This window comes from Somniosus microcephalus, chromosome 26, assembly GCF_052327205.1.
Source record: "Somniosus microcephalus isolate GS21.2 chromosome 26, FLI_Smic_1.0, whole genome shotgun sequence".
Classification (NCBI taxonomy): Eukaryota; Metazoa; Chordata; class Chondrichthyes; order Squaliformes; family Somniosidae; genus Somniosus; species Somniosus microcephalus.
Genome location: NC_141012.1, coordinates 2,645,296 through 2,671,964, shown reverse-complemented (window position 1 = coordinate 2,671,964; position 26,669 = coordinate 2,645,296). Strand labels below are relative to the sequence as shown.

General features: G+C 48.7%; 1 protein-coding gene across 6 annotated transcripts in view; it reads right to left on the bottom strand.

Moving 5' to 3' along the window:
- Positions 1 to 26,669, bottom strand: part of mcamb (melanoma cell adhesion molecule b) — a 173,124-nt gene that overhangs the window by 58,170 nt on the left and 88,285 nt on the right. For all 6 annotated transcript variants that reach the window (XM_085967664.1, XM_085967661.1, XM_085967662.1 and 3 more), the window contains one exon: positions 1,111 to 1,238. In XM_085967664.1, the coding sequence (XP_085823790.1) occupies positions 1,111 to 1,238 (128 nt within the window). The remainder of the gene's footprint in view (positions 1 to 1,110; positions 1,239 to 26,669) is intronic.

Here is a 26,669-nt window from a genome sequence, read left to right as displayed (position 1 = left end):
AATTAATTCAGAATTAAAATCTATATATACACACATATATGCAAATTTTCAAAACCTACACATTCAACATGCTAAATAAACAGTTTTAATAAACACTCTCCCGTAGTCTGAAAACCAGACCTTTAGAACATTAATTGTTCTTGCTGATAATCTTTGTCAGATCAGTGACAGAATCCCTGTTGCAATATTTTGTCTCATGTCTGTGTGCACCAGGGTGCTTACTAACAGTCGCAAAGGAACAGCACCACACTACCATAGGGTCAGTCAGTCACACAGTGACAAGGCCGCACTATCAGAGGGTCAGTCACACAGTGACAGGGCCGCACTACTGAGGGATCAGTCAGTCACACAGCGACAGGGCCGCACTATCAGAGGGGTCAGTCAGTTACGCAGTGACAAGGCCGCACTATCAGAGCGTCAGTCACACAGTGACAGGGCCGCACTATCGAGGGGTCAGTCACATAGTGACAGGGCCGCCCTATCGAGGGGTCAGTCAGTCACACAGTGACAGGGCCGCACTATCGAGGGATCAGTCACACAGTGACAGGGCCACACTATCGAGGGGTCAGTCACACAGTGACAGGGCCACACTATCGAGGGATCAGTCAGTCACACAGTGACAGGGCCACACTATCGAGGGGTCAGTCACACAGCGACAGGGCCACACTATCGAGGGGTCAGTCACACAGTGACAGGGCCACACTATCGAGGGATCAGTCAGTCACACAGTGACAGGGCCACACTATCGAGGGGTCAGTCACACAGTGACAGGGCCACACTATCGAGGGGTCAGTCACACAGCGACAGGGCCACACTATCGAGGGGTCAGTCACACAGTGACAGGGCCACACTATCGAGGGGTCAATCACACAGTGACAGGGCCACACTATCGAGGGGTCAGTCACACAGCGACAGGGCCACACTATCGAGGGGTCAATCACACAGTGACAGGGCCACACTATCGAGGGGTCAGTCACACAGCGAGAGGGCCGCACTATCGAGGGGTCAGTCACACAGTGACAGGGCCACACTATCGAGGGGTCAGTCACACAGTGACAGGGTGCCCTATTGTGGGATTAGTCAGCTGAGTAGCAATATGGTTATACCTACAGCAAACCACTGGACGTATTTCATAGTATTTGGGGTGGATATCTCCGGAACACATGGTATGCTGATGGGTTTCTTGATCTCTGCTTCCACCAGAGGTGGTGTAAAAACTTTAACAGTGCCAATTATGCCTGTGAGCAAAGAGCAAACAAAGATATTAGCTTCAAATGTTTTCTCTACAACTCTCAATTTACCTAAAATGAAAACAGAAAATGCTGGAAATATTCAGCAGGCCTAGCAGCACCTATGGAGAGAGAAACTTAGTTAACGTTTCAGGTCGATGACCTTTCGTCAGAACCGTCTCAATTTACCTCCCACTTGCCAATAAAGTTTGTTAGGGCTATAGAGTATAATAAAAGACTGTTACAGTGAGGGTATAGGGTATATCAGAGTGTTACGGTGAGAGGTGTGGGGTAAATCAGGGTGTTACAGTGAGGTGTGTAGGGTATATCAGATTGTTGCAGTGAGGGGTGTGGGGTATATGAGTGTTACAGTGAGGGGTATATCAGAGTGTTACAGTGAGGGGTAATGGTCATATCAGAGTGTTACAGTGAGGGGTGTGGGGTATATCAGTGTTACAGTGAGGGGTGAGGGTATATCAGAGTGTTACAGTGAGGGGTATATCAGAGTGTTACAGTGAGGGGTATATCAGAGTGTTACAGAGAGGGGTAAGGGTTATATCAGAGTGTTACAGTGAGGGGTGTGGGGTATATCAGAGTGTTACAGAGAGGGGTAAGGGTTATATCAGAGTGTTACAGAGAGGGGTAAGGGTTATATCAGTGTTACAGTGAGGGGTGAGGGGTATATCAGAGTGTTACAGTGAGGGGTGTGGGGTATATCAGAGTGTTACAGTGAGGGGTAAGGGTTATATCAGTGTTACAGTGAGGGGTGAGGGGTATATCAGAGTGTTATAGTGAGGGGTGTGGGGTATATCAGAGTGTTACAGAGAGGGGTGTGGGGTATATCAGAGTGTTACAGTGAGGGGTGAGGGGTATATCAGAGTGTTACAGAGAGGGGTAAGGGTTATATCAGAGTGTTACAGTGAGGGGTGAGGGGTATATCAGAGTGTTATAGTGAGGGGTGTGGGGTATATCAGAGTGTTACAGTGAGGGGTGAGGGGTATATCAGAGTGTTACAGTGAGGGGTAAGGGTTATATCAGAGTGTTACAGAGAGGGGTAAGGGTTATATCAGAGTGTTACAGGAGCTAACTGCTGTCAGAATTAAATGATATAAGACGGCAGCCAGCTCATATTGGCTTAATAAGGCAGCAATTCTGAAGATCTCGAATTAACCAGCACACACCACCCACAATCAACGTCTCCACACTCCCGTCCCCCCCCCTCACTATAAACCCCTCCACACTCACTTAATAATCTCCACACTCGGTGTGTCACAACCCTCTTTCATATTTCTAGGGTGCTTGTCTTCATGAGAGTCTGGTAAAGCTTCCTTTGTTTGCAATCAAACACCACAATGATGTAAATCAGATTGGAAGTTGCATACTTCATTAGGATATTTACAAGTGCAGTAGGCATGGTGATGTTGACACCCCATTGTTCATACCTCCTCAGAGGCAAGTGTTCCCAATATTTCTCAGAAGGGGAGAGTTTAGAGCGCTGATTTAACCCTTCAGTTGCTGCGACCTTCTGTCTTTGATCATCAATGTTGAGACACATTGCTTTGTAATGTGGCACAGCTTTCACAGCCGTGAGAAAATAAGAGCTTAAAGCACAGATGCTTGCGAGCAAAGTTATTTTGTGAGTCAGGTCCAAGAAGGTTCCGTGTGACGAGACCTCCAACAAACATTGATTGTCGACTGTACCGAGCTGCTCATAAACAGTAGGGCTAGTATCAATTGAGAGCATAAATCTGTCTGTGCAGATTATCCATTATTCAAGCTTTTACCACTTGGGGACACAGCCTCTGGACTGCAATTGCACAGGTTATCGATCCCTCTCACTGTTGGGGAACGCATTGTTTAGTGGCATTAACCCACAATCCGACAGCTGTCACTGGCCTGGGTAACATGTGCAGCAAATCCCCGCTGGCTCAGCCTCGTCACTCGACGGGTACCTGGGCCATACAAACCAGGGAAGCCACAAATCCAGTGCTGTTGAGCAACCTTGGGAATAGGATCGTGCACCTGCTGGACAGTGCACGTGTGTGAATGTTGGGTAAGGACAGAGGGTCGCATCCTCCGCAGCTGAACAGCATCCCCAATGCTCAGTGTCTAGGCTAATGCACAAACAGCAGTTATTTGGGTATTGGGGGACTGTGCTTCAGGAAGAGCTAGCATCTTCAGTAAAAAGGGGGAGAAAGTTAAGAAAATAGTGAAATCTTAAGCGTGTGGAGTGGAAGGAGGGGAAAATGGCACCAATTTGAGATTGGCACCTCTTAAAAAGGAGGGCTGGTCACCCCAGGCTATTGCATGCCATGAGGTCAGATCAACAGTGGCATTGGCAGAAGCCTGGCAGCAGGACACATGACTTTTTACACAGGGAGAAGATGGTGTGCTTTGGAGGGGGAGAAGGTAGCATTTAATTTCGAGATGAAAGAACGAGCTTGCAATTATACAGCGACTTTCACAACCTCAGGACATCCCAAAGCGCTTTACAGCCAATGAAGTACTTCTGAAGTGTAGTCATTGTTGTAATGTAGGAAAAGCGGCAGCCAATTTGCGCACAGCAAGGTCCCACAAACAGAAATGTGATAATGACCAGATATTGGACAGGACACTGGGGAGAATTCCCCTGCTCTACTTCAAAATAGTGCCATGGAAACTATTACGTCCACCTGAGAGGGAAGACGGGGCCTCGGTTTAACGCCTCATCTAAAAGACGGCACCTCCAGCAGTGCAGCACTCCCTCAGTAATGCCCCTCCGGCAGTACAGCACTCCCTCAGTACTGCCCCTCCAGCAGTACAGCACTCCCTCAGTACTGCCCCTCCGGCAGTACAGCACTCCCTCAGTACTGCCCCTCCGGCAGTACAGCACTCCCTCAGTACTGCCCCTCCGGCAGTACAGCAGTCCCTCAGTACTGCCCCTCCGGCAGTACAGCACTCCCTCAGTACTGCCCCTCCGGCAGTACAGCACTCCCTCAGTACTGCCCCTCCGGCAGTACAGCACTCCCTCAGTACTGCCCCTCCGGCAGTACAGCACTCCCTCAGTACTGCCCCTCCGGCAGTACAGCAGTCCCTCAGTACTGCCCCTCCGGCAGTACAGCACTCCCTCAGTACTGCCCCTCCGGCAGTACAGCACTCCCTCAGTACTGCCCCTCCGGCAGTACAGCACTCCCTCAGTACTGCCCCTCCGGCAGTACAGCACTCCCTCAGTACTGCCCCTCCGGCAGTACAGCACTCCCTCAGTACTGCCCCTCCGGCAGTACAGCACTCCCTCAGTACTGCCCCTACGGCAGTACAGCACTCCCTCAGTACTGCCCCTACGGCAGTACAGCAGTCCCTCAGTACTGCCCCTCCGGCAGTACAGCAGTCCCTCAGTACTGCCCCTCCGACAGTACAGCACTCCCTCAGTACTGCCCCTCCGGCAGTACAGCAGTCCCTCAGTACTGCCCCTCCGGCAGTACAGCACTCCCTCAGTACTGCCCCTCCGGCAGTACAGCAGTCCCTCAGTACTGCCCCTCCGGCAGTACAGCAGTCCCTCAGTACTGCCCCTCCGGCAGTACAGCAGTCCCTCAGTACTGCCCCTCCGGCAGTACAGCAGTCCCTCAGTACTGCCCCTCCGGCAGTACAGCACTCCCTCAGTACTGCCCCTCCGGCAGTACAGCACTCCCTCAGTACTGCCCCTCCGGCAGTACAGCACTCCCTCAGTACTGCCCCTCCGGCAGTACAGCACTCCCTCAGTACTGCCCCTCCGGCAGTACAGCACTCCCTCAGTACTGCCCCTACGGCAGTACAGCACTCCCTCAGTACTGCCCCTACGGCAGTACAGCACTCCCTCAGTACTGCCCCTACGGCAGTACAGCAGTCCCTCAGTACTGCTCCTCCGGCAGTACAGCACTCCCTCAGTACTGCCCCTCCGGCAGTACAGCAGTCCCTCAGTACTGCCCCTCCGACAGTACAGCACTCCCTCAGTACTGCCCCTCCAGCAGTACAGCAGTCCCTCAGTACTGCCCCTCCGGCAGTACAGCAGTCCCTCAGTACTGCCCCTCCGGCAGTACAGCAGTCCCTCAGTACTGCCCCTCCGGCAGTACAGCACTCCCTCAGTACTGCCCCTCCGGCAGTACAGCAGTCCCTCAAGTACTGCCCCTCCGGCAGTACAGCACTCCCTCAGTACTGCCCCTCCGGCAGTACAGCACTCCCTCAGTACTGCCCCTACGGCAGTACAGCACTCCCTCAGTACTGCCCCTCCGGCAGTACAGCACTCCCTCAGTACTGCCCCTCCGGCAGTACAGCACTCCCTCAGTACTGCCCCTCCGGCAGTGCAGCACTCCCTCAGTACTGCCCCTCCGGCAGTGCAGCACTCCCTCAGTACTGCCCCTCCGGCAGTACAGCACTCCCTCAGTACTGCCCCTCCGGCAGTACAGCACTCCCTCAGTACTGCCCCTTCGGCAGTACAGCACTCCCTCAGTACTGAAATCCAAAGAAGTAAAACAACTTTTCATAGTTTTCAAAAACGGATGAGGAACTATCCAGGTGATCAGTTACATGGAATTCATAGCTGCTTTTCTCACTTTTTTAAACCAAAGTTGAATCTAAAAACAGAATTTAAAGAAATAACTTTTAAAACATGGCCGCACTCAGACAAAAGTGAAAAATTTGAGTGAGTGGATTAAATCAAACACAGACGGTTATCTCCACTCGGGGAGCGAGGCGGGGACGGGGGAGACTATGAGAACAGGGGAGGGCTTCATTCTAAAGACCTGCAAGGACTTTTTACACCTATATATACAGCACACACTGATGCCTCGCACTCTGCCAGTCTTTATTCTGTGCTGTTGAATCCAGATGTTCCCAATTAAGGACATGAGAATTTGCTCAACCGCTACTAGGAATGTATTCCCAACTCCCTCTCCCTCCCGTGCTGTTCTCCATTTGGGGCTCGACAGAGTTTCTAAGTAAGCTTCACAGTCTATTTAGAAATAAATTAGCCTTCACATTTTTGGCAGTAAACTCTGTTTATCCTTACTGGCCAGCAATCAGCTGACTAGATCTCAGCGTCAAACACACATAATCTAGTGTTAAGGTTAAAATTAGGCATTGGCACAAAGATTTGTTAACCATTTCACTGCCCACAGCAAACCCAGCCAAAATCTGTGGGTTAAAGCTAAAGTGTAAATAGGGAGGACACAAAGTTGCATACAGTGAGAAGACTTTGTAATGACTGTGCTGCAGTGCATTGCTATATTACTCCAGTTCACGTAGTTAAGATGTGCTGCTTTACCCTGTAGTTTTACTCACATGTGCATGCACACACACCACTGCATTCCCCCCACCGACAAAGAGAATTTTCACAAAATTGGGTACTGGTTATGCGTCTGGAACACGTGCATCTCACCGAAAGGATTCTGTTCTCCCATCAACTTTCACTTCTCCTCTTCTCTTACAGATGTAGACTCCACAAATACTGGCTGCCTGCAGAACCTCACCCAAGTGGCTGGTCTTTGTGTGTGTCTGGACAGTGATGCCTGGATTCTCTTGTTGGGAGTGGAGTTCTAGGGGGGCCAACCCTGGTTGGGGTTCATCCTGTATGAACGGCAGGCTCCCACCAGTGCAGAGGATTTCAGTGGTGCAAAGACCAAGGCCTTCAGTTGGTAAGTGTTTGGGGTCGACTGGTGGTAGATGAGGCCACTACAGGAAGAAACCTCAAGGCCTTTACTCCATCTTCCAGATGGCTGTCCCAGGCAACGCTGGTAAGTGGAGCAGATGGGAGGGGTCTCCTTCAGGGATCGGGGTCCAGCCTCGCCTGGCTATTTGCATGCAGCAGGCAGGGAAGGAATGGCCAGTGTTGGTCCAGACAGGGGGAAGGAAAATGCCTCATTCACCGCCATGTTCTGGCCTGATTTCAGTGAATTTCCCCCAGTGCCGGCAGACGATTTTACCGTGAACACACCGAACTGGAGTCAGTGGACAGAGATCAGGGACAGGAACCAGATTGGTTTTCCTCTTGCAAGACCGAGGACGGTGAGACTAATTGCAGTGGCCCAACTGCTACCCGAGCAGAGATCAGCTAACTCAGAGAGAGAGTCTTCATAGATCTTTCTGATGGGCCCTTACCTTTTTGATGCCAGCTTGGAGGGTTGGCAATCAGGCTTCAGCACACTATCTCTTTGTACTGGGGTCAATGCAAAGCAAAAATACTGGAAAGCAGAGACAACCATCACGGCAATATATGAAGAGGCATACTTTACCCCAGTGGCACACTTCCAGCCTTAGCCCACATGGTCCCGGGATCAGTAACTCTTGGTGTTCAGACAGGCTGTCAAACTGAACACCACAGCAGAGTCCCAGAACACAGCCCTTGTTCACCCTGGCACTGACACAGGCTCCATTCACCAAAGCTCATTCAGCGCACAGGAACAGGACTAGACATCCGACATCCATTAGACACATCAAGCTTTTGCCCCCAGAAGCTCAGTGATGGTATTTCACTGCTGAAGCGTGCAAGTGGGTACACTAAGGACCTTGCCCTCCCCAGTGGTGAACATAAATGGAACAGTTATTCAGTTGAAGTTACACTCACTGCTGAGACAGTGGTCTGATAGCAGTGCTGGCTCTCACCTCATTACTGTAAAGCCAGTTGCAGAGGATACAGTCTTTCTGTGAGCACTTCAATCAGATCATGGTTGATCTGCGACCTAAATCCATATACCCGCCTTTGCCCCATATCCCTTAATACAAAAATCGATCAATCTCAGATTTAAAAATCAACAATTGATCTAGCATCAATTGCTATTTGTGGAAGAGAGTTCCAAACTTCTACCACCCTTTGTGTGTAGAAGTGTTTCCTAATATCACTCCTGAAAGGTCTGGCTCTAACTTTTAGGCTTTGTCCCCTAGTCCTAGACTCCCCAACCAGCAGAAATAGTTTCTCTCTATCTACCCTATCAGTTCCCCTTAATATCTTGAAAACTTTGATCAACTCACCCTCAACCTTCTAAATTTCAGGGAATCCAACCAACGTTCGACCGCGCAGCTCTCAGCCGGTCCCGCGCAGCCCTGGACCAGCTTTTTTAATGTTAAATTTTGCGCATGTGCGAAACTGTGAATGGGCCACGCAGCTCCTTAAAGGGGTCACACACCCCAAAAAAATTAGGGGGAACATTGTGTATAACCCTAGTTTGTGTCATCTGTCGCGTGGGCCCTTACACAATGATCCTGTGACTGTCAACCAACAGAAAGGGGACAAAGAGAAAATACCTTAAAAAGCTTTATCCTTAACCAGAATAAAATAGGAAATTGAAAGTCGACAGGAATGTTGTTGCTGACCGATCTGAAACTCTGATTGTTTACTGACCTGGAGGCACCCCTAAGATGCACTGTGAAACTCCCTCCAGATGCAGCTGCTGATACTTTCATTAGAAGGGTCTGTGTCTGAACAGGAGGGGAGCAGGGAAGGGGCAGAGATTTTAAAATTTGAACTTTTTAAGTTGTTACTTGGGTGGCAGGAAACAGCCACCCAAATCAGTTAATGAGTCTGCTACACAGTAGCATTTGAACAATCATTGTTTGAGTTGTGAAGAATCCAAGTAGCTAAGGGGTAGGAATTTTTATTGAAATATCTTTAAGAAACAGAGGGGTAGATTTTTAACCCCTCGCCTGGCGGGAATGGTGTCCGTGGGGGGTTAACTTACCTGAGAACAGGCACAAGAGGGCCGCTCAACTCTGGCAGGCGGGGGCCTGCTTTACATTGCAAAGTTGCGGCCCAATGATGTCACTGGCACCACACTAGTATTTTAACTTTCGGAATCAAGAGGCCCACACGGCCCGTACCCTGACAGCAGAACCACGGCGGGAGTTACAGATAGGCCAGAAAAGGCCACGGTAAGTTTAAAAATATCAATTTTCTGTGAAATCCTGTGGGCCAGGAGGAGCAGAGTGTTTCCCCCGGGCCCCCCCGCCCCCAAGGAGACCTTGTGTCTCCCCAGCCCCGCCTTTGCTTCTCCCTCACAGCGCTGCTATCTGCTGCCAATCCCCTTCCCCAGCGCTAACTTTATGCCCAGGGCCATTCCCTTCGGTCTTCAGTTCCTGACCCGATTTATGCTCCCGCCCACTGACCCCGACATCACTCCTGCCTGTTTTGGGCGGGAGTCCTGTTTTATTAGCTGCAAATTAAGACAGGTTTCTTTCAGAAATAACATTTTGGGACACAGTATCTGAGAAATTTGAGACATGACGTGTGGTAAATGTAGGATGCTTGGGAGGAACTATGGTTCCCAAAGCTCTCCACCACTGGGATTTCTTTATGTCATGTCTGGGTCTGTTGTAGACTCATTGGTAGAGACTGATTGCTGCAATTAATCAACAACTCCATTATTGTTGTGTCATGCGACTACCAGGCTGATGGAAGGCGAACTAGATGGACCTTGGTCTATTCTTGTTTAGCAATGTTTATTTAAATAAGGGCCAGGAGTTTGAATGGCCCGAGCCTCACGCTGAGCTCCTCTCTGGGTCCACACCCCACCTGCCTCAAACTTGCCCCCAGTTAAAATCAACCCCAAATATCAGTGCGACTGCATCACTGTGAAACCTCTGCCTCCATAAAAGAAAAGACTTGCATTTCTATAGCGCCTTTCATGACCTCAGAACATCCCAAAGCGCTTTACAGCCAATGAAGTACTTTTGAAATGTAGTCACTGTTGTAATGTAGGAAACACTATAATAAAACCAATGAAAATCTACAGTTCATAGTTACTCCAATTAAAAATATGCTAAAATAATGTGAATTAAAGAATGGAACACAAATGGACATATACCTAGTAATACTGTGCAACACGTAAATGTTTAATCCAGGCACTCAGTGAACATTGTTTTAACACTGTCCTAAACTTTTTTTTTCAATCTTCTCCCCTCATCTCCAGAAGGCATTGGGGTAGAAATTCTTTGTCTCTGGCGGTAGTGCAGAACGGGCTATAGCGAATCAGCTGCTGGTTGTACACACCAACCGATTTTCATTTCCATTGAAGTCAATGAACACGTAAATCAGGCGGTGTCGAACAGGATCTCATCCACTACCACCCAAGACCAATTTCATCCCCACTGACTCTTCCTGGAGTGCGTTATTGTGGGCACGAGCAGCACTGCAGCACCTTGCTTGAGTGGCCATTCTTCATGCCCGGGTGTGTCAGCTGGATATTTGACTGTGGAAGGCATGAAGCTGAGCCTGTGCTCATCCAACATCCAAACTTTGCAGCAATCAGGAGTGAGAATCCGGCTGACTTTTCCCCTCTTCATTCCAGTGGTGCTGAGGGCAATTGCACTGGCTCTAGTTACCACTCTGACTCAAACCAGCTAACTCTACCAAGGCCTGGGATTGAACAAATCATAGTTTTATTGTACAGTTAAACTCTCTGTCCACTTCCTTTGCTCTACCTATCCATCTAGAAAGGGTCAATAGGTAGATCTATTTGACCCCTGGATGGTATGGAGTGGGATCCATTAAAAGAATGTTTCCTGATTTGAGAAATGTTTGAGTGGGTATTCTCCTAGTCTCTCCTGTGCCCCTTGTCCCTGCAGTGTCCCCTCCCCATCCCCCTGCAGTGCCCCCTCCCCGTCCCCCTGCAATGTCCCCTCCCCGTCCCCCTACAGTGCTCCACTCCCCATCCCCCTGCAGGGTCCCCCTCCCCGTCCCCCTGCAGGGTCCCCCTCCCCGTCCCCTGCAGTGCTCCACTCCCCGTCCCCCTGCAGTGCTCCACTCCTCGTCCCCCTGCAGTGCTCCACTCCCCGTCCCCCTGCAGTGTCCCCTCCCCGTCCCCCTGCAGTGCTCCACTCCCCGTCCCCCTGCAGTGCTCCACTCCCCGTCCCCCTGCAGTGCTCCACTCCCCGTCCCCCTGCAGTGTCCCCTCCCCGTCCCCCTGCAGTGCTCCACTCCCCATCCCCCTGCAGTGCTCCACTCCCCGTCCCCCTGCAGTGCTCCACTCTCCGTCCCCCTGCAGTGCTCCACTCCCCGTCCCCCTGCAGTGCTCCACTCCCCGTCCCCCTGCAGTGTCCCCTCCCCGTCCCCCTGCAGTGCGCCACTCCCCGTCCCCTTGCAGTGCTCCACTCCCCGTCCCCCTGCAGTGCTCCACTCCCCGCATCCTCCCCGTCCCCCTGCAGTGCTCCCCTCCCCTGCAGTGCCCCCTCCCCGCATCCTCCCTGTCCCCCTGCAGTGTCCCCTCCCCGTCCCCCTGCAGTGCCCCCTCCTGTCCCCCTGCAGTGCCCCCTCCCTGTCCCCCTGCAGTGCCCCCTCCCTGTCCCCCTGCAGTGCCCCACTCCCCGTCCCCCTGCAGTGCCCCCTCCCCGTCCCCCTGCAGTGCCCCATCCCGTCCGTGTAGTGCCCAGGCTCGAACTGTGAGACCAGCTCATTTCTGAGCAGTGACATCACTCAGAGGCTGAAACTCTCCTTTGTTCTAAACAGGAAGTAGAAGGTTAGCGTTAATCACCGGGACTCGGTATCCAATAATCTCTGCTTTGTTCCAGCAGCTGTGTCTGTTTGATCCTCCTTGAAATCTATTCAGTGTTCCACTTTTGCAATTTTTGAATAGGATGCAGCAGTGCTATTTTTCAATGTCAGGCTAATGTAATGTCATTTGCACTGCACAACATCCAGCATACAAGTGGCACCCAGAAGTTTATCCCTCCAATTATTTACAAAAAAACAAGCACTGTGGACAAAGATCACATGAGAGGCAGGCTCAATGCTTGTATCTAGATGTAAATGCATGTGCAAGGCACTTTATACTTGACTGTGTACAAATCTGACCAGCTAGTACACATACACAACTTATCTGTGTCTGCATTGATCAGGACGAGTTCTGCCTGGGAGATGACTCCTATATTCCCTTGCTCCATACAGGCAACTGCCTGATCTCCACTTGATGCCATGGTAGCATGATGGTAAACAAAAATTGACTGTGTGGGCAATCGGAGACCCATGTCCTACCCACTGTACAAGCTGAGTATATGTTAGACCCTTACCGTATATCAGTTTCCATATTCAATGATTACTCACTATGAAACACGTATCTCATAGCTTGTGTCGCAGTTACATGATGCGCATTGGGAGGCCACTGAATACATCCCTAAACCTCTCCGCCTCTCTATCTCTCTCTCCACTCCCCGTCCCCCTGCAGTGCCCCCTCCCCGCATCCTCCCCGTCCCCCTGCAGTGCTTCACTCCCCGTCCCCCTGCAGTGTCCCCTCCCCACATCCTCCCCGTCCCCCTGCAGTGCCCCCTCCTGTCCCCCTGCAGTGCCCCCTCCCTGTCCCCCTGCAGTGCCCCCTCCCCGTCCCCCTGCAGTGCTCCACTCCCCGTCCCCCTGCAGTGCCCCCTCCCCGTCCCCCTGCAGTGCCCCATCCCGTCCGTGTAGTGCCCAGGCTCGGACTGCGAGACCAGCTCATTTCTGAGCAGTGACATCACTCATAGGCTGAAACTCTGCTGAAACACTGCAGGGGGACGGGGAGTGGAGCACTGCAGGGGGACGGGGAGTGGAGTTCCTTAAAACCTACCTCTTGTCCTAATATCTCTTTGTGGCTCAGTAACGCTCCTGTGAAGAGCCTTGCGACGTTTTACTACGTTAAAGCCGCTATATAAATGTAAGTTGTTGTTTGAACAATAAATCACCCTGAGCCCTGGTACAAGAGAAACTGAAGAATAATTGGTGTCCAGCTGTTCACAGATTAATGGTACTGTTACAAACAGCTGCATTTCTTTAACGTTCAGTTGCCTCCAAATCTCATCTCCTTGCATAACCCGGCCCACAACCACCATGCAGCCATAACTGTCAGCCCTGCACACAGCCCGCCATACTAACGGGGCAGGGGGGGTTACCAAGGAGTGTATCTGGGTGCCAACATATGAAATGGCACCTCATTAACGCCCAAATATTTTACTGAATTTTCTTTCAAATTTATAATTTTGGAACAAGCAGCATTGCCAGATTTGAACAATGAACCTTTGTTTATAAACCCATATTCTAAGGGTGGGGGATTTATCAAGGTGAAGTGAGAGGATAGATTTTTTTCCCTCTTTTGAAGACGTTGATCCTCACTGAGTAAAGCTCCACGGAGCTAATTAGTCACAAGTGGTCATTATTCATGTCTCAGTTCAGACGTTGAGCATTGGCAGCCTATTCAATTGCGAGGACATCATGGATGAGCTTTGTCTTGTTCACACACGTGTACTTTCCAGAGGTCACGAGACAACGATCATACACAAGGACCGAAGCAAATTTTCTCCTCCCCAGCAAGAAACACTGAGGGCAATTGCAGCAACTCTACAGCACCCCAGCTAAATCGGCACAGATTAGCTACTGACTCAAGCTGGGTAAAATTCTATGGGTGTCCTCCGGTACCGTATAAAATGGCTGTTCTGCATATTGGAGCCTACATATTGACAGATTATTCAACTGCAGAGGCATCACCACCATGCCCAACCTTGCCTTTCCCAATGTCCATGTATGTGCACTTTCCAACAAAAGTCATTGGACACTGGAACCCTTCCTCAACCAAGGGTGCTGGGGCCGATTGTAATCCCTCAACTGCTATCCTGCCTGAGATCAGCTAACAGTACAGGGATCAAATCTGGGACCTTCCTGGTCTGTATGTCTGAGTACTGTACATACCTAGAGTTGTGTTTGCTCACTGGGGCATTAGGGGAGCTGCAGGAATGCATTCGGTTTTTGAGGCAGAGCTCATGTGGGGTGAGGGGTGTATCAGGTAGGACTGCAAAGATGATTCTGCATCCAGACTGAAGATTCTGGTATCTGACAGATAAATGCGATTTTCAGGCATGTGATTGATGACTGTGATTAGAGTACGGGACAGGTAATTAGCTGGTAGGTGGCAGAGTGTAATTGGCTGCATTCTAACAGTTGGAGGTGGTAAGAATCATGATTTCACGCAGAACACATGGAAACAACAACAAAAACATGGGCTGGATTTTCTGAATGGGAAGCTTTTGGAGGAGGGACTGCTGCTTGCCGAGTTTCAATCCCACCTCCATCAGCTTCTGGCCAACCAGTGGGAATTTCCCCTGATTGACCTTGTTAAGCCCGCCCAGCGGACTCAGCAGGCCAATTAGGGGGAAGTCAGTGACAGAGCACGTCAACGTATGACGTGTCATCTGTCAAGAACTTTTGAAAGAAGAAATGTCATCGTTTGACAGCTCTCTGAAGCTATCAAACACTGACATTCTGTGTAGTTTGATGAGTCCTTGTGTTCAGGACTCATCAAACCTTTCTACTTTGCAGATATCAGCTGGCTGTTGGATCAGAGGATGCAACAGCCAGTCTGTGATCTCTACAATGGAGATGTCAGGGACTCCGGCTCCACAGCGTCTGAAGGCTGTAGGTAGAAACAAAGGTAAGTTAACATTTTCTAACACTTTGCACTCACCTCACATACTTACCACTCCACACTTGCACCCATCACTCACCTCTACATCGCACTTTCAGACCCCTCCGACCCCCGCAGACCTCCTACTCACCTGCTACACCCCGGCGGGATTCCCCCAGGTCGGGAAGCCCACACTTCAGCGCAAAAAATGGGGATACCTGTTAATAGGTTTTAATCCCTTCCCGCCTCCAAGGAGACGGGACCCGGGGCCGGACGGCTTCCCGCCTCCTGGCAAGAGGGCATGGAGGCGGGTTGGGGGCGGGTTTACCACCCGCCCCCAAATTCTGCAACTTTCCTGGCAGTCCCGCCTCCATACCCACCTCCTCGGGGCTGAGAAAATCCAGCCCCTGGAATTTCCGCGGGGATTCTGTCTACTGCCATAGCTTAGGCAGAACACTGGGGAAAAGGTGTAAATGGTTAAAAATGGCCATTTCTCCAGGGTTTCCGCTGAAGTTATGGCAGGAGATTGGGAAAACCCTGCGGATAGTCTCCCCGCACTGTCTGTATAACGAGCAGTGAGCAAAAGTGGCTTTATAACCAGTTTGTTTTCTTGCAGCACCTCATGACCCCATCATCCTTTAACATTCTGAACTTGGAAGAACCTCAAGAGAAAAGGAAGAAAAAAAATCAGAGAAAAACCCACGTTATTCACCCAGTGAGTGCCCGCATCCTCTCAAAACTGAAAACAACTCAGGGAGAAATCAATGAAATACAAAACTACCCTGACCTCACTGGTTTTAAAATATCAGCAGGAAATGGGGCCTCTGACCCTTGCCCTCTGCTCATAAAATTGCGAGGGTGCTAATGAAAGGCTTATTATTTACTCCCAATCTATTTGAAGGATTTCTGCCAGTTGGCACAGGCAGTGACAGAGACGTTCACAACCTGCGTTTTATGATCATTTACCAGCCGCTCGACTCAGAGCAGTAACCCCGCATGGCTCCATTTTACATCCAGTCTGAATTCTGCTGCATTTAGGCACTGAGCAAATCCAGATGCATAAACACAGCCAGAGATTACCGACCTCTAAACTGCGCTTTCTAGGAAAGGTGGGCCCCACAGGTATCTGGAAGCTGCGAATATTTACCAACGTCCAGAGAACCATGTGGTGGGAGGAGCGAGGATGGAGGAATCAATATAAATGCAGTGTGATGAGGACAGTTTTGGAACATGATGCAAATTGCTTAAACAGGATGACATGGAAATTATGGGACTAGTAATGGAGAGGAGTATGTGGCCACTGGATGGTGTCAGGACCTGTTTTATGGGGTTTTCCCCCCTACGTCCCTGTGAAGTGCATTGGGATGTTTTTACATAATAAGAACATAAGAAGTAGGAGCAGGAGTAGGCCATACGGCCCCTCGGGCCTGCTCCGCCATTCAATAGGATCATGGGCGATCTGAACCTAGACTCACGTCAACTTCCCTGCCCTCTCCCCGTAACCCCTAATTCCCTTATCTGTTAGGAAACGGTCTATCTCCGTTTTAAATCTATTTAATGTTGCAGCTTCCACAGCTCTCTGGGGTAGCAAATTCCATAGATTTACTACCCTCTGAGTGAAGAAGTTTCTCCTCATCTCAGTTTTGAAAGGGCAGCCCCTTATTCTAAGATTATGCCCCCTAGTTCTAGTCTCACCCATCAGTGGAAACATCCTCACCGCATCCACCCGATCAAGCCCCCTCACAATCTTATATGTTTCGATAAGATCGCCTCTCATTCTTCTGAACTCCAACGAGTAGAGGCCCAACCTACTCAACCTTTCCTCATACGTCAACCCCCTCATCTCCGGAATCAACCGAGTGAACCTTCTCTGAACCGCCTCGAGAGCAAGTATATCTTTTCTTAAATATGGAAACCAAAACTGCACGCAGTATTCCAGGTGTGGCCTCACCAATACCCTGTATAACTGCAGCAAGACTTCCCTGTTTTTATACTCCATCCCCCTTTCAATAAAAGCCAAGATTCCATTGGCCTTCCTGATCACCTGCATACTAACTTTTTGTGTTTCATGCACCAGGACCCCCAGATCCCTTTGTGCTGTAGCACTTTGCAGTTTCTCTCCATTTAGATAATAACTTGCTCTTTGATTTTTTCTGCCAAAGTGCATAACCTCACACTTTCCAATATTATATTCCATCTGCCAAATCTCTGCCCACTCACTTAGCCTGTCTATGTCCTTTTGCAGGTTTTTTATGTCCTCCTCACTCACTGCTTTCCCTCCCATCTTTGTATCGTCGGCAAACTTGGATATGTTGCACTCGGTCCCTTCCTCCAAATCATTAATATAGATTGTAAAGAGCTGGGGTCCCAGCACTGACCCCTGCGGAACACCACTAGTTACTGATTGCCAGCCCGAGAATGAACCATTTATCCCAACTCTTTGTTTTCTGTTAGATAGCCAATCTTCCACCCATGCCAGTATATTACCCCCAATCCCGTGATTTTTTATCTTGATCAGTAATCTTTTGTGTGGCACCTTGTCAAATGCCTTTTGGAAGTCCAAATACACTACATCCACTGGTTCCCCTCTATCCACCCTGTATGTTACGTCCTCAAAGAATTCGAGCAAATTTGTCAAACATGACTTCCCCTTCATAAAACCATGCTGACTCGGTCCTATTAAATTATGTTTATCCAAATGCTCTGTTACTGTCTCCTTAATAATGGACGCCAACATTTTACCAACCACAGATGTTAGGCTATGTTAAAGACACAACATTACAGCAGTGACCACACTTCAAAAGCTGGAAAGCGCTCTGAGACGTCCTGAGGTTGTGAAAGGCACTACAGAAATGCAAATTCTTTCTTCTCTTATATAAATACAAGTTGTTATTCTGGTTACCTGTTTCTTAATGTGGTGCTAGAGGGAGGGTCGACCAATGACGCAAGGCAAAGACAGCCCATGGCCATAGTACACAATTATTTAAAGGAGTTTCAGTCATAAAGTTGTTAAATGTATTTCTGCACATAGCAGTCAGTCTAAGTTGTTGTATACACATTTTTAAAAACAGTAATTTCCTCTCAAAAATGTGTGTACAGTCAATTGGTCACCCCCAGGTGGGGTGCTTCCACATAAGGTGAGATGGGAAATCCAAGGGAGAATCTACCCTGAGGTCTCCTCTAACATATCCTAACGAGTTGTGGATTTGCACTGTCGCAGGTTATGGAGTACCTCTCTCTACAGCAGTGTTGTTGAGATAGTTAAATCAGCAATAATAAAATTGCGACAATTACCCAAACACCACATCCTATCATCAGACTGCAACAGACAGGACTGAGCAGTGCCTTTCACTGAACCACCAAGGAAGGATTCACCTATTTCTCAAGTCAAAGCCGCTTTGTAAAGATCACTGAAGCCATTAAACCCCTGCAAGTCTGATTCTTCAAAAGAAATGAAGGCAGGAGGATGATAATGAGGGGAAGCATTATGTTACACCAAGAGATAGCTGCAGACCTCCCTAACATAGAAACATAGAAAAATAGGAGCAGGAGTCGGCCATTCGGCCCTTCGAGCCTGCTCCGCCATTCAATATGATCATGGCTGATCCTCTATCTCAATACCATATTCCCACTCTCTCCCCATACCCCTTGATGCCTTTTGTATCTAGAAATCTATCTCCTTCTTAAATATATTCAGTGACTTGGCCTCCACAGCCTTCTGTGGTAGAGAATTCCGCAGGTTCACCACCCTCTGAGTGAAGAACTTTCTCCTCATCTCAGTCCTAAATGTCCTACCCTGTATCCTGAGACTGTGACCCCTCGTTCTAGAACCCCCCAGCCAGGGGAAACATCCTCCCTGCATCCAGTCTGTCTAGCCCTGTCAGAATTTTATACGTTTCAATGGGATCCCCTCTCATTCTTCTAAACTCTAGTGAATACAGGCCTAATCGACCCAATCTCTCCTCATACGACAGTCCTGCCATCCCAGAAATCAGTCTGGTGAACCTTCGTTGCACTCCCTCTATGGCAAGTATATCCTTTCTTAGGTAAGGAGACCAAAACTGCACACAGTACTTCAGGTGTGGTCTCACCAAGGCCCTGTATAACTGTACTAAGACATCCTTGCTCCTGTACTCTCATCCTCTTGCAATGAAGGCCAACATACCATTTGCCTTCCTAACTGCTTGCTGCACCTGCTTGCTTTCAGTGACTGGTGTACAAGGGCACCCAAGTCCCTCTGTACATCAACATTTCCCAATCTATCACCATTTAAATAATACTCTGCCTTTCTGTTTTTCCTACCGAAGTGGATAACTTCACATTTATCCATGTTATACTGCATCTGTCATGTATTTGCCCACTCATTCAACTTGTCTAACAAGCAGTAATCTCTATACTAATGGTTGCCTGACCTTACCAGAGCTCAGGGCTATATGATTCTTTCAGAGAAAAACTCCTCCAGCATAAAGAGCTTGTCTGAGACAAACGAGTCTGATCTGCTGAGAAGTGCTCAGGTATTGTCCATGAAGAGCATGTCCAGGTTCTGCATCGGCACTTTAATACCAGGGACAGACTCTGCACTGACAGCATAAAAGACAGGCCCAGGACCGGCACCAAGATCAGGGAATGTACCAGAATTGTAAGAGCAGAAGAAGTCTCTGTATCAGCACTGTGCGATCAAGAGCAGGCCCTGCACTAACAGCATGAGTCCAGTTGCAGGCCCTGAACCAGCACCATGACACCCAGGAAGAAGTCCTGGGTTGGCATTCCATACAATGGCTGCTAGTAGTAATGGGCAGAGATTTAGGAGCAGGTTGTTGAGCCTAATTTTCATCACTGTGACCGGATATGAAATGACCTCCGAACTCGTTTATATGTCTGGAGCAGGTATTGGTTTAAATCAATTTTTAAACAGCTTTCTGTCTGATAATCCTCAAAATATTAAACGATGCCCAAGGAGACAAATCCTTTAACCATGGGGTTTAGTTCTGCTTTTACTGGATCCCAGAGAATTCCAACATCTGCTGCTCAGCAGCTGTGACACCCAAAGAATGTCAAAAACATCCCTTGGAAATATAAAACTACACTCCACGTTTTCATCTCATAAACCTCCCCCACCTCGATCCATATATATGAAAGCTAGCATTGTTTATGTTACGTCAGAGGCTTTATAAGAAGAACAAGGGTGTTTTGCCAGGTCATATCATCAGGGACACTAATTTATCAGCATTGAAACATAGAAACATAGAAGATAGGAGCAGGAGTAGGCCATTCGGCCCCTCGAGCCTGCTCCGCCATTCAATGAGATCATGGCTGATCATCCAAATTCAGTACCCTGTCCCTGCTTTCTCCCCATATCCCTTGATCCCTTTAGCCTTAAGAAATATATCCAACTCCTTCTTGAATATATTTAATGAATTGGCCTTTACTGCCTTCTGTGGTAGAGAATTCCACAGGTTCACCACTCTCTGGGTGAAGAAATTCCTCCTCATCTCTGTCCTAAATGGCTTACCCCTTATCCTTAGACTGTGACCCCTGGTTCTGGACTCCCCGACCATCGGGAACATCCTTCCTGCATCTAGTCTGTCTAGTCCTGTTAGAATTTTATACGTTTCAATGAGATTCCCCTCTCATTCTTCTAAACTCCAGTGAGTACAAGCCCAATCGACCCAATCTCTCCTCATACGTCATTCCTGCCATCCCTGGTATCTGCCATCCCTGAGGGCAGTCCACGGTCTGACATGAACAGCGTGGGTCTCAGGGTCTTGTAATACTTTGAGGGCATCCCAGTGTCTTGGAGGATTGAGGAAGAGTTGTGGGAATACTGGGACAGGTCTTGCAATCACTGGGAGAGGTACTGGGTTCACTGGGAGAGGGATCCAGTGATCTGGAGCTTTAAGGAGGGAGTCTCAAGGACTGGGAGCATTGGGGGGGGGGGGGGGGTCACCCTAGGATCGTGAACCACATGCGGTCTAGGGTTTGTGAGTACTGAGAGGGGGTTCGCGGAATGGGGAAGTAGTCCTGGGTAAGGTGGTCCTAGGATGCAGCTGGATTGGGGAGGAGTTTGGGAGCTTCGGGATGACAGAATCTGACTAAATTGGGGTTTTCTGGGCTCTGGCAGTATTTGGGGTGCAAGGTCTAGCAGCCTGATGGCGGTGGAAGCCACCAGGCTCCCAGACTTATCAATAGATAAAAAATTACCTCATAAAACATTTAAACTTTGTTGTTTACAGTTTGCCAATTTTAAATAAAAATATTTGCTTAACCCCTCAAAAATGGTTCAGAAAGGAAAGATTTTTTAAACTGAATTTTAAACCTTTCAATTGAACAAGAAATCCATTCTCAATAACCAACCTATGTTGACAGTTCTAAAGGAAAACAAAGAAACCACAGTTGCTGCTGATAATATTTAAAAAATCTTTTGTAAAAAGTGAATAAACTCACAAATCTTCACAGAATAATGGGTAGACCTTGCTATTCTTCAACTCCTGTTGATGCAGATTGCAAGCTGGGAAATTCTACACATTGTATATGCTCAGTCTGCACGGGTGTGGTTGGAAGCTCTTTGCAACTCTTTCTTATATAAACATTTCCAGTTCAAGCCCAGATTTTTGAGATAGGTTGAGGCTTTGAGTAAAAACTTTAAGGTACATTTAATAATGTTACTGTGAAATATGTAATTTTTGAATGTTTTATTTTGTTTAAAATCTTATTTTGGATTTTATAAATTTCAGTTATCAAGAAAAAAATGGATTTTTGGGGGGAAAAAGCATTTTGACTGTTTCGATTGGTTCATTGACAAATCATGACAGACAACTGCTTATTATGGAAATTTGCATTCTTGTTTAAAAAGATAGTTTCAATGTTGTCACAAAAGTGACCAAAATCAAGACAACAGGAAGTAAGGTTCGTGGATAGGAAGTTGGTATTTGTCACTTTGTTGTAAATATTTGGGGTAAGCTATAACGATAGTATAATACACATGTCTGATGTAGTTGTTTTACAACAACAACTTGTATTTATATCTCGCCTTTAACATAATAAAACATCCCAAGGCACTTCATAGGAGCGATTATCAAAATGTGACACCGAGCCACAGAAGGAGATATTAGGACAGATGACCAAAAGCTTGGTCAAAGAGATAGGTTTTAAGGAACATCTTAAAGGAGGAGAGAGGGGTGGAGTGGTTTAGGGCGGGAATTCCAGAGCTTAGGGCCTCGGCAGCTAAAGGCACAGCCACCAATGGTGGAGTGATTAAAATCGGGGATGCACAAGAAGCCAAAATTGGAGGAGCGCTGAGATCTGGGAGGTTTGTGGGGCTGGAGGAGGTTAGAGAGAGAGGGAGGTTTGTGGGGCAGGAGGAGGTTAGAGAGAGAGGGAGGTTTGTGGGGCTGGAGGAGGTTAGAGAGAGAGGGAGGTTTGTGGGGCTGGAGGAGGTTAGAGAGAGAGGGAGGTTTGTGGGGCTGGAGGAGGTTAGAGAGAGAGGGAGGTTTGTGGGGCTGGAGGAGGTTAGAGAGAGAGGGAGGTTTGTGGGGCTGGAGGAGGTTAGAGAGAGAGGGAGGTTTGTGGGGCTGGAGGAGGTTAGAGAGAGAGGGAGGTTTGTGGGGCTGGAGGAGGTTAGAGAGAGAGGGAGGTTTGTGGGGCTGGAGGAGGTTAGAGAGAGAGGGAGGTTTGTGGGGCTGGAGGAGGTTAGAGAGAGAGGGAGGTTTGTAGGGACTGGATGAGGTTACAGAGAGAGGAAGGGCTGTAGGGGTTGGAGGAGTTTAGAGAGAGAGGGAGGTTTGTGGGGCTGGAGGAGGTTAGAGAGAGAGGGAGGTTTGTGGGGCTGGAGGAGGTTAGAGAGAGAGGGAGGTTTGTGGGGCTGGAGGAGTTTAGCGAGAGAGGGAGGGGCGAGGCCATGGAGTGGTTTGAACACAAGGATGTGTTTTTTTTAATTGAGGCATCCCCGGGAGCCAATGTAGGTCAGCGAGCACAGCGAATGGGACTTGGTGTGAGTAAGGATGCGGGCAGTAGAATTTTGGATGCGCTCAAGTTTATCTAAATCCTGATGTGATAACAGGGCACACAAACTGAAATCTATTTCAGGTCTGTATCTGATCCACTTACTATGAAATGTGATCAACTGAGCTACGTGTAGCAACACTATATCAACAAATACCTGCCCAACACACTGGCTGTTGTGTCCGTGTATAATAAGACACAGACTGTGGAGAACGGTACAACAGGTGTTTACTCAACGTGGCTCACAGTGGAACTGATCTGTACAGATTACTACTCAGTGTTATATACAGGTGTGGTCACTGCCGGTACTGCAGTATACATGAGCTGTAAAAGATAGCTCCCTCCTTAAAAAGGTATATACATTACAATTCCTCCCCTTTTAGATTAACAGTACCATAACACTCATTTAACAATTAAATATCAAACTAATTACAATTAACACTTTTAACATGCAACATTAGCTGAAAATAGTCTATTTATATATTCAGTCTTTGGGGAGGCTTCCTGATCCTTTCTGGATAGCGTCTTTCCCCGAGTGTCTTGCTCTTGGTGCGGAGGCGATTCTGGCCCCGTCATCGGTTGGTTCATCAGCTTCCGATGCTACTGTTTCTGGGGTAGATGCGACCTGTACGTCGGGTTCATCACCAGGTACGTATGGGCGAGGCATGGGGTTGACTTGTTCCTGTGACTCTAGGATCTGGTCAGCATGGCGTCTCACGATGCTCTCCCCAACGTCCACTGTGTACATTAGTGGGCCCTGCCGTGTGCATATCGTTCCTGGCTGCCATTTTTCTGTTCGGTAGTCGGGGGCCAAGACTGGTTGCCCTACATTGAAGCTCCTTGTTGGCTTCTCATCGATGAGCTGGAATTGCTTACTCTCAACATCTCTTCGTACGTTTGGTCTGAGCAAATCCAGGCGAGATCTTAACCTTCGGTTAAAAAACATCATGGCTGGGGCCTGGTTGGTGACTGCATGTGTCGCATTCCGGTAGGCGAACAGGAAATTGTCCACCTTGTGCTGCAGCGGAATGTTGTCATTGTACATAGCCTTTATTGCCTTCTTAAAGGTTTGTACGAACCTCTCAGCCAATCCATTTGTGGCTGGGTGATACGGGGCGGATGTGTAATGCCTTACCCCATTCTTTTTCAAGAACCTCCAGAACTCTTCGGACACAAACTGTGGTCTGTTGTCGGAGCAAATCTGTTCTGGCAAGCCATTCCTGGCAAAAATGGTCCGTAGGACTGCAACAGTTTTCTCCGTGGTGGTGGAGGACATTTTGATGACCTCAGGCCATTTCGAGTGCGCATCCACGGCTAGTAAAAACATTGAGTCCATGAATGGACCAGCAAAATCAATATGCACCCGTTGCCATGGAGATGAGGGCCACTCCCATGGGTGTAGAGGGGCCTGTGGTGGTGCATTTTGGACTTTCTGGCATCCTGAGCAGCTCTTGGTCAGGTCCTCGATTTGTTTATCGATTCCCGGCCACCACACATAAGCCCTGGCTAGGCTTTTCATTTTTACCCCTCCCAGATGACCCTCATGAAGCTCATTGAGCACTCTATCCCTTAACTTGGGTGGAATTACCACTCGGGATCCACACATCAAGGTCCCCCGGCACACTGACAGCTGTTCTCTCCTTGTCGAGAATGCTGGCAACAGTGAGTCGCCATGTGTTGGCCATCCCTTCACCGTCAAATCATATACCCGAGACAGCGTCGGGTCATTTTGGGTTTCCTTTTCGATACAAGCGTTAGTTACCGGTAGGTATTCAACTATAGTCGAATGGAATATTTCGACAGGATCCACTGCTGGTGCTTCCTCCGCAGTAGTGGCAGGCGTGATAGCCCATCAGCATTTCCATGCTGTTTCGTGCCCTTATATTCAATCTCATAGTGGTGCGCCCCTAGAAAAAGTGACCATCTTTGTAGTCATTGCGCAGTCATCACCGGAACGCCCTTCTTCGGATTAAAAATGGAGACAAGAGGCTGGTGATCAGTCAGCAAGGTGAATTTCTGCCCGTGCAGATACTGATTGAACTTTTTCACTCCCCACACTAGGCTGAGGGCCTCCCTGTCAATCTGGGCGTAGTTACGCTCGGCTGAGGTTAGTGATCGTGACGCAAAGGCTATTGGCCTCTCTGAGCCGTCCGAGAGTTTGTGCGACAGCACCGCTCCAATGCCGTAGGGTGACGCATCACATGCCAACCGAATTGGTAATGCTGGGTTGTAATGGGCCAATACCTCTTTCGATGTGATTAGTGTTTTGCTCTTCTGGAAAGCTCGTCTACATTCGTCACTCCACTTCCATGGCACCCCAGTTTGTAGTAGGGTGTTCAGTGGGTGTAGTATTGTAGACAAATTTGGCAAGAACTTATGGTAGTAGTTTACCAGCCCGAGGAACGACCTCAGTTGTGACACATTTTCCGGTGCTGGAGCCTTGACTACTGCCTCAATCTTCTCTGGGGACTTATGTAACCCCTCTATCGATAACGTGGCCACAATACGAGATCTGTTTTCTAAAAAACTCGCATTTGGGGCAGTTAGCTCGGAGCTCATATTCCTGCAATCTAGTGAGCACCTGCTCCAGGTTGGCAAGGTGATCACTGTCATTTTCACCCGTGACCAGGATGTCGTCCAAATAACACTGGGTCCCTGGGATCCCTTGCAGGACTTGTTCCATTGCCCTCTGCCAAATAGCCGGAGCTGATGCTACCCCGAATACCAGCCGGTTGTATTGGTAGAGACCTTTATGGGTGTTGATTGTGAGGTATTCTTTTGATGCTTCTTCTACCTCCATTTGCAGATACGCCTGGGCCAGATCAATCTTAGTGAAGCGTTTCCCTCCAGATAGCAAGGCGAAAATATCTTCAATCCGCGGAAGTGGATATTGTACGGCGTGAAGGACCGGGTTCACTGTTACCTTAAAGTCCCCACAGATGCGAACCTTCCTTGGTTCCCCAGGCATGCTGCTCAACGACTTTTTCATCACAGGGACGATGGGTGTAGCCCACTCGCTCCAGTCTACCTTGGACAGTACACCTGAACGTTCCAGACTCTCCAGCTCTGCTTCGACGGCTGGGCGGATCGCATAAGGTACCGGTCTGGCCTTAAAAAATTTTGGGCTTGCGTTTTCTTCAATTTTAATCGTCGCTGTCATGCCTTTTAGTGTTCCGAGTCCTTGCTGGAATACTTCTTTTGCGTCAGTTAGGATCTTTGACAGTCGCCCAGGTGTCACGTCGTCATCCTTTTTGTCAGCCACAGTCAGTGCCTGTATGGAATGCCAATCCAGTTGTATTTTCCGGATCCATTCACGTCCCAGTAATGATGGTCCTCCATCTTGCAATACATACAGGTCTAGTTTTGGTGTTTCCTTACCGTTATATATAACGGTCACCCTTATTTTTCCTTTGGGGGGAGACTTTTTGCCCCGTGTACGTCTTCAAAATAATTTTTGTGTCTCTCAAGGGTATGTGTGAGAATAACCGCCGTAGTCCCGTCGGTTTATGGCTGTTAGGGCTGATCCTGTGTCCAATTCCATCTTTACCTGGACTCCTGCTATCTTGCGAGTGACCCAAATGGTTCGGTGATCCTCCGTTGTGATCACATTATGTAGTTTCAGACAACTCAGTTCCCTGCTTTCGGAGTCGTTATCACCCTTTTGTTCGTCTAAACTATTCTCCGTCATCTTATGTACCTTCTTGTACTTTTCTTTGATAGGTTGCTTATTGCTGGTTTTCTTTCCCGACCTGCAGACTCGTGCTATGTGTCCTACTTTTCCACACTTTGTCTTTGAACCAGCAATCATTGTGGTCGTGTGTTGTTCTGCCGCAGCGATAGCACTTCTCTGTTCCATATGACATTTCGTTTGTGCCATATTCTTGTGGTCTCTGTTGTATCTCTGCAGCGCCCCGTGCTGCTGCTTCATATGATACCGCAATGCTGAAAGCCTTTTCCAGCGTAAGGTCCTTTTCAGATAAAAGCCGTTTCTGGGTTCCTTCACTTTGAAGCCCACACACAAACTTGTCCCTTAAGGTATCTGCCAGTCCCACTCCAAACTGGCAGTGTTTCG